We start from the raw sequence: 8,616 nt of genomic DNA on the forward strand, positions 1-8,616 counted from the left end.
ACATATTTTTGCACAGAGGGTGATGGGAGCCAAGAACATGCTGCCAGGAGTGGTGGTGGAGGCAAATGCCATAGTGTCATTGAGGAGGCTTTTGAATAGGCACATGGACACGCAGGGATGGAGGAATATGTATCACATACAGGCAGAGGAGATTCATTTAAATTGGCATCGGACATTGTGGGCTGAAGGATCTGTTCCTGTGCCTATCCATGTTCATGGGCGAACTGTTCGATGTACAGACAGAGCCAGCAAATGATGCTGAGGTAGAGGATTAGGCGTGAACGTTGAATGGCGTAATTGCGATGTCTAATGTGTGCTCCTGCTTTAGTTTATTCAGTCTGAAGAAGGGTTTCGGCCCGAAACGTTGCCTATTTCCTTCGATCCATAGATGCTGCTGCACCCGCTGAGTTTCTCCAGCATCTTTGTGTACCTTTAGTTTATTCCTACTCCATGGACTCACTTGTAGGTCCATGAGACAACCTGCGGCTATGGGTAGGTTCGAGGGATCCAATGTGTGCTCCTGCTCCAGTTTATTCTCCTCCATGGTCTCACCTGCAGGTCGATGGACAATCTGTGGCTGCGGGTAGGTTCGAGTAGTCTAATGCAAAGCAAAGATCCTACAGCGGATCCTCTGCTATAGGATCTTTGATGCAAAGTGCTCCTGGTGCAAGGACTCACCCACAGGAGGTCCGTGGACAGACAACCTGTGGCTGCGGGGTTGCGCTGATCGGCTGAGCTCACTCCCTGCTGCGCCGCCAGTGGCGGGCCACCGAAACGCAGCCTGGTTTGCGCATGCACGCCGCGGTGCACGCTGGAATTCCCAGGAAGATGGCGGCGCGTGTGCTCTCTCGGTGCCTGCGCCGGTGGCCGCAACCTTGGAGCGGGCCAAGGACAGGCGTGGGTCTCCGGGCCCAGCTCCAGCTCCCGCTCCCGCTCCCGCTCCCGGCCGTAGCCAGCGCAAACTGCTTCCATGCTATTAGCAGGCAGCCACCCGGTGCATCGCACCCGGCTCAGGTAATAAGGCAGCGTCTGACCTGGGCAGACTTCAGATGCTGTTGGCTGGTGGGCGGGAGCAGTCACCCCGGGGCCGTACTTCTGTTTAAAATACTTAAATCCAGCCAGAAAATCTCATTTATTTTCTGCAATCCATTCCTTAAAGACAGGATTTAAACTTGGGGAATTAGGCTTTAGACTTGGAGAAGTAGATATCAGCCCCCACTGATATCTACGTCTGTCATTTGCAAAGGTCAGGACATCATGTTACAAAATCTTCAATGTAGGCAAGAAATTAAACTTGCATTTATATAGTGCTTGGTCGTGAATTCAAAACAGAGTATAACAGTAGCTTCCAGAATGGATGGGTAGTGAAGTAAATTGTGAAGAGGATATAAAGTAGCTGCAATGGCATTAGGATAATTGAACAGGTAAAGATCTGCCAAGTGGAATATAATGTATAAAAACTGTGAAGTTATCCACTTTGGTGGGAAATGTAAATTGTAAGAGATTGCAGAGATTTGTTTTCTCACAGTGATTTGCAGAAATAAGGTATGTAGTAGGTATGTAGAGTGATGGGGCAAGCTAGCATTATTGTTGCCCATTGGTGCTTCACAAATTTATCACAGGTGAATTTTATGCAAAGGTGCTTCATTTCTTTGGAGAATTGGCAAGACAATGCCAGCAATGTTGCATGTTCCTTATTTACCAAATTATGTTGATGCGTTTGAAGTTTAATGTTCATAGAAGATTTAGTTGGCATGCCTGGAATAGGAGGGTTGTCATGAGCAGAAAGGTTGGTCAGGGGTCCATATTTCGCCCTTTGAGCGCTACATTGCCATTCAACAAGTTCGGTAGGATGAGTTTTCTAGGATGAAAGGTGAAGAGTGACTGAATGATCAACAGAGTAGATTTGAGGAGATTCTTTCTACATGTGGAAAAATCTAGTTTGGAGTTAATTTTCAATAGTTCAATTGTGTTTTATTGTCAAGTGCAAAACAGTGAAATTCTTTTAATTCATATAATTCAGTTGAGGTGATTTTTTTTTCCTGTGGTTGTGGCGGTTGGAAATGTGTTTCGTCAAAGCTGAATGCAGCCTCCAAATGTTTCTAAGGCGGTAGAAGAATACTTGATAAGTGAGGAAGTGAAAGATTATCATGATTAGGCAGAAATTAGATCAGCATGGTTAAGCCCAGTGTAGGAGACACTAGATTGGGGCAATCCCATGACAAACACCTCATTTGGCCCTTCACTGGATGCTAGGGGAGCCGCAAAGGAAGCATTGTAGGCTCTGTTAAGTAAGAATCAGCACTGAGCTGGTAGCAGGAGAGTTGATAGGTGGAAGAGTAAGTTAGGTTTGGCTCCCGATTTGTAGGGCAGAGTGGTACCCTGTGCAGCATACAAAATGTATGATAAATTTATCACAGCAAATATTGAGAAAGTAGTCAAACTTTCAGCAGTCAAGTTAGTGTGCAGATCTGTTTCTTAGTATTTTTGGTAGAGGGATAACTACAGATTCCGTTTGCAGATAGGTTGGACGTTTACCTCCTGTTCTGGCTCATTTTTATCCGGCAGTCAATGTCGGCCGCCCATTCTTTTTAAATTAAAGATTTTTTTTAGATAATAACACATTACTGTTGTGCTCCTTCCCTTGTTCCTGGCTCTCTCCCCCCCCCCCCCCCCCCCCCCCCCCCCCATCAGAGAAGAAGCTGGTGCAAGTGTGCATGTATTTTAAGAACCAAGGGTAGTGGTTCAACTACCAAAAGGTTATAATATAAACCCTAAAGCCTGAACCTCATATTATCAGACAGTGCCGTCAGAGAGAACAATTTAATATTTTGGATCAGGAATTAAGGGATATGCTCCAACTTTCTTTTGTTACTCCAGTTTGCATCTCTTCCAAATAACTATTAAGAGGATTGGCTGTATTTTTGTGTGGCTGTAAATTTATTGATTGTAATTGTGCATTTCATAACATTAAAGTGTTTCATCTTTGGAATATTTCAGAGCAATGCTGCAATGTAATTTTGCATACATTGCCCTCCATAATGTTTGGGACAAAGGCCCATCATTTATTTATTTGGCTCTGTATTCCACAATTTGAGATTTGTAATCAAAACAATCACATATGGTAAAAGTGCACATTGTCAGATTTTAATAAAGGCCATTTTTATACATTTTAGTTTCATCTTGTAGAAATTACAGCTGTGTCTATACATAGTCCCCCCCCATTTCAGAGAACCATAATGTTTGGGACACAGCAATGTCATGTAAATGAAAGTAGTCATGTTTAGTATTTAGTGGCATATCCTTTGCATGCAATGACTGCTTGAAGTCTGCGATTCATGGACATCACCAATTGCTGGGTGTCTTCTCTGGTGATGCTCTGCCAGGCCTGTATTACAGCCATCTTTAGCTTATGCTTGTTTTGGGGGCGAGTCCCCTTCAGTTTTCTCTTCAGAATATAAAAGTCATGTTCAATTGGGTTCACATCGGGTGATTGACTTGGCCACTCAAGAATTTATCAATTTTTAGCTTTGAAAAAGTGGTTTGCATCTTGCAGTATAGCCTCTGTATTACTATTCATGAAGTCTTCTGCGGACAGTGGTCATTTGCAAACCCACACCTGACTCCAGAAGAGTTTTTCTGATCTGTCGGACAGGTGTTTGGGGACTGTGTATAAACACAACTGTAATTTCTATATGGTGAAACCAAGATGTATAAAAATGGCCTTTATTAAAATCAGACAATGTGCACTTTAACCACATGTGATTTTTTTTCTGTAACAAATCTCAAATTGTGGAGTACAGAGGCAAATAAATAAATGATGGGTCTTTGTCCCTAACATTATGGAGGGCACTGTATATGTATATATTCATAGATTAGCCCAGACTGTTTAAAACCAACTTGTTTTTCTCATTTGCAGACGTGCAGTTTATTCCCACAGACATGTCGTCAGTATGGAGATCTGCCGCCTCTTTCACTGGACAGCATCCATGAGCGAGTACTGTATGTGTTAAAACTGTATGACAAAATTAACCCTGATAAGGTATGGAAACATATTTATACGTGGGATGGGTACTTTATTTTCCTGTAGATTATGATGGCAAATATTTTTGTTTTAAAATACATAGAAACATAGAAATTAGGTGCAGGAATAGGCCATTCGGCCCTTCAAGCCTGCACCGCCATTCAATATGATCATGGCTGATCATCCAACTCAGTATCCCGTACCTGCCTTCTCTCCATACCCCCTGATCCCCTTAGCCACAAGGGCCACAGCTAACTCCCTCTTAAATATAGCCAATGAACTGGCCTCAACTACCCTCTGTGGCAGAGAGTTCCAGAGATTCACCACTCTCTGTGTGAAAAAAGTTCTTCTCATCTTGGTTTTAAAGGATTTCCCCCTTATCCTTAAGCTGTGACCCCTTGTCCTGGACTTCCCTAACATCGGGAACAATCTTCCTGCATCTAGCCTGTCCAACCCCTTAAGAATTTTGTAAGTTTCTATAAAATCCCCTCTCAATCTCCTAAATTCTACAAAGGTTAACAGGAAAAAATTTAACTTTTAAACTTGACAAACCCTGATAAATAATACACCACATCAGGGGGTGGGGGAGTAACAGCATGAACCTCAGTTAGCTAACTAATGGCTACAAAAGGTCGTATCACCTTGATCATTAACTCTCCATAGATGCTGCCTGATCTGATCCATTGAACATTTCTGACATTATACATTTTCAGCACCAGCTGTTTTTGCTTTGGTCACGTAATGTCATTAAATGATTCTGCAAAAGATCATTTTATGCTTTTTAATGTTCAGCCATGGGCTGGCATTGTTTTGAGTTTGGAGGTAAAGCATGGAAACGGGCCTTTTGTCCACAAGCCATCAATCACCTGTTCATACTATTGTTTAAGAAGGAACTGCAGATGCTGGAAAATCGAAGGTACACAAAAATGCTGGAGAAACTCAGCGGGTGCAGCGGCATCTATGGAGCGAAGGAGATGGGCAACGTTTCGGGCCGAGATCCTTCTTCAGACTGAAGAAGGGTTTCGGCCCGAAACGTTGCTCCTTGCTTTTAAAAAAAATTGGTTTGTGACTTACACTCTGTGATCAGTGTGTGCCAGTGAGGGTGAATGAGTTCTAGCCCTCCGCCCAGAAGCTAACCATGAGTAAGGCAAATTATATTAGGAGGAAAGAGCAAAGTGGTCTAATGGGTAGAACTACTGTCTCTCAGCTAACTGACTTGGGTTCATTCCTAACCTCTAGTGCTATCTGCGTGGAGCTTGATTGTTCTCCCGGGGCGTTTTCCCCTGCATACTCTGGCTTCCTCCCACATCACAAACATATGCTGGTTGATGGATTCATTGGTTACTGTAATTTACCCCTAGTATTGGTGATGGGTAAATTGGTGGTCATATGGGAGGGAATATTTTAGAAGGAATTAATTGCTCTGAGAGCTGGCACAGATTCAACAGGCTGGTGAAATATGGGGGAAATGTTTTTTTTGTTTGATGATTCTTGGAGTGATCTTTGGTCAATTAGACTAGAGCTCTCCAGTGATTCCATGTGAGTGTTTTTTTTGTGCACATCTGGAACCCTCTATATTTACAATGTTTACTCTCTTTTCAAAGCTCGTGGTAAGCTCCCATTTTATGAAAGATTTGGGATTGGACAGTTTGGATCAAGTGGAAATCATTATGGCCATGGAAGATGAGTTTGGTAAGCATTCTTACTTCCTTTGCCTCTGATTGTAAGCTTCAATCATTGCTGTTTTTGTGTCCTATAAATTCTGTTCCCTTTCCCTGAATAAGGTGATTTACATTATGGTGCATGAACTCTAACAAGGAGCCTTCCAATACCACGTTCAAATGGTTGGTTGTCATGTGTCATACTAGACCTAGTCATTGACTCTAACCCTAACGCACACGCACATGCTTTTGGGGACCAGGGCTTTCTGCTTACCAGAGCTCCGTCCCATAAATGACCGAGTAGTTAGTGTCCTCTTGCAGCAAGACTTGGGAGCGACTGAGTAGCATATAACATTGTTCTATACCTCCCAGCAATGACTGCCTCTCCCTAACATTCATTTAATATCAGTGCTAAGACTGAATCTCCCTCACTTACCTTATCCAGCAGCACACAACATAAACCTTCTGACAAGCCACATCAATGCTTACAACAATGGCAATTAAAGATTATATTTGGTGGTTTGGTATTCTGAGGGCTTGGAGCTCACCTCTTGACTCCCCCAAAGACTTTCCTCCATTTTCAAGAGGCAAATTAGGAGTGGAATGGGTCAGCATCCATGAACCTGGTTGGCTGCAGCCGAGAAACTTGTGCAAAGGAATCTGCTTGATAGCAGTCGATCTACTACTTGAATGTTCACTCCCTCCACCATGCAAAGTGGGTGTAGCGTACAGTATCTGTGCAGGTGCAGCATTTCCCCAATGTTCTTTTGGCAGCAGCTCACAACCACAGGTGTTACCACATGTATTACCACTTAGATTGGCATGGCCAGCTGTTGACTCCAGGGTACTTGATGGATATCTGGCAAAACGTAACGCTGTACAGTGTTGGTATGTTGGTGATAAATAACGCTGATAAAACCAGTCTCCAGGGCCACTAATCTTCTGTTCTATCTATTGCAGGGTTTGAGATTCCAGATGGAGATGCAGAAAAATTAATGACGCTGGAAGAGATTGTAACTTACATCGCCAACAAAAAAGATGTGTATGAATAAATGTGTTTCTTTGTTCCTGGAGAATCATTGCAGGGTAAGAGATTTCATTTGTCTAATTAAAGGGGAGGGGCAATGTGCACAAAGTCACATTAATCTGTCTTCAGTCACATGAGCTGTGAGGGGCAAGGGAAATATTAATTTGTTCTCTCAGATCCCTTGGTCAGAAATAATGCAATGACATTTGTAGAGTTTTATTACAGAAGATATCTATTTGTTATTGCTGTGGGATGGATGGGAGTGGTGAGGGGTTTGGTCAGAAGAATTGCTATGTTTGGAGCTAGTCTTCAGATTGAGAGGAGGTTGGGATTTGACAGCTCCCAATACTAGAAAAAGTCCTTTGTAGGAATTGTTCAATATGACTCTGCATGAAGTCATGGCCATGATATGACAATGTACAAGAAGCCAGTGGAACAATAGCATTGTGAGTTAATAATCTGCAAACACAAGTTCAAATCTAAATGTAGTAGTTAAGGAATGTAAATTCAGTTCAATAAATAAATCTGGAATAAATAGTACCTGAAATAGAAAGCACAAAACACCAGAGCTACTATGAAAGCATGATTCAGTGATTTTCCTTGGAGAAGGAAATTGCCGTCTTTGAAAAATCTGACTGGTACATCTCTGCAAAGTTTATGAATGTTAATTGCCATCAGAAATGTTACAAAGATTGTTACTACAAGCCACCACTTTCTAACGTGAGATAAATACAAGTACTGGTGATGACCATGAATGATTTTGTTTTAAAGAGGATCAAGTAAAATATCTCTTCTGGAGCCTATTATATTGAGTTAGACACCAATACTTGCGCAGTGTGTAGGTCAGCTATAGTACATAGAAACATAGAAATTAGGTGCAGGAGTAGGCCATTCGGCCCTTCGAGCCTGCACCGCCATTTAATATGATCATGGCTGATCATCCAACTCGGTAAACCTGCCTTCTCTCCATACCCCCTGATCCCCTTAGCCACAAGGGCCACATCTAACTCCCTCTTAAATATAGCCAATGAACTGGCCTCAACTACCCTCTGTGGCAGAGAGTTCCAGAGATTCACCACTCTCTGCGTGAAAAAGTTCTTCTCATCTCGGTTTTAAAGGATTTCCCCTTTATCCTTAAGCTGTGACCCCTTGTCCTGGACTTCCCTAACATCGGGAACAATCTTCCTGCATCTAGCCTGTCCAACCCCTTAAGAATTTTGTAAGTTTCTATAAGATCCCCTCTCAATCTCCTAAATTCTAGAGAGTATAAACCAAGTCTATCCAGTCTTTCTATCGTACGCTAACAGACCCTCCCCATCCATGCTCAGCTAACTTAACACAGACAAAGGAAAAGCCTGTGTGAATCAATACTCTGTAAACTGATCAGTGACATCTTTGGAAAAATTACAGACAATAACATAAAGATTCTGAAACCAGTGTTTTGCTTTTGCAGGTACTAGCTGTCGGAAGTATGTGACACACCCAAGATGTCGGTAGTGCTTGAAGTACAACGTGCTACTGCGGCTTTTGTTGTTTGTTGAGATGGTGATTTTTCACATTCTTCAACCTTTATTTGATTTCAGAAAATAAATTACTATTGACGACTTGAGCATGTATTGCTGTTTATTAATCTGATCAATCTGACACAATGAATCCTAGATCAATGAGCAACAGTGGTTATGATTTATTAGAAATGGGAGGAGGGAAGGAATTAACTACCTTAAATTCTGCCATTCATTGAGGGTTTTAATCTGTATCCCATCCTATATTTACTATACCTTGGGTTTTTGTGTAAAACTTTCAAATTTATACCACTCTCAGTGTGTTTCCTATTTTATTTCCTGGATGTGCCGGCTCTTGCTCTCTCAGCAGGAATAACCCTCCCTCTGCTTAGTTCCTCTGTT

At 42.3% G+C, this 8,616-nt stretch overlaps 1 protein-coding gene across 1 annotated transcript; it reads left to right on the forward strand.

Annotated features, from left to right (window-relative positions):
* The first annotated feature begins 789 nt into the window (after positions 1-789).
* LOC129706807 (acyl carrier protein, mitochondrial-like) lies at positions 790-8,321 on the forward strand. The gene is made up of 5 exons (XM_055651310.1): positions 790-1,014; positions 3,920-4,042; positions 5,629-5,716; positions 6,646-6,771; positions 8,166-8,321. Exons 1-4 carry the CDS (start codon positions 793-795, stop codon positions 6,735-6,737), a joined length of 525 nt encoding a protein of 174 aa, XP_055507285.1. The 5' UTR covers positions 790-792; the 3' UTR covers positions 6,738-6,771; positions 8,166-8,321.
* Positions 8,322-8,616: the final 295 nt, after the last annotated feature.

The sequence above is a fragment of the Leucoraja erinacea genome, chromosome 20, assembly GCF_028641065.1.
Source record: "Leucoraja erinacea ecotype New England chromosome 20, Leri_hhj_1, whole genome shotgun sequence".
In the NCBI taxonomy this organism is placed as follows: Eukaryota; Metazoa; Chordata; class Chondrichthyes; order Rajiformes; family Rajidae; genus Leucoraja; species Leucoraja erinaceus.

Bases quoted from the DNA above. Each gene is read 5' to 3' on its own strand.
- LOC129706807 (XM_055651310.1), top strand. From the start codon at position 793: ATGCACGCCGCGGTGCACGCTGGAATTCCCAGGAAGATGGCGGCGCGT. The intron at 4,043-5,628 runs GTATGGAAACAT...CTCTTTTCAAAG, and splicing joins ACAAAATTAACCCTGATAAG to CTCGTGGTAAGCTCCCATTT. The intron at 5,717-6,645 runs GTAAGCATTCTT...TATCTATTGCAG, and splicing joins GGCCATGGAAGATGAGTTTG to GGTTTGAGATTCCAGATGGA.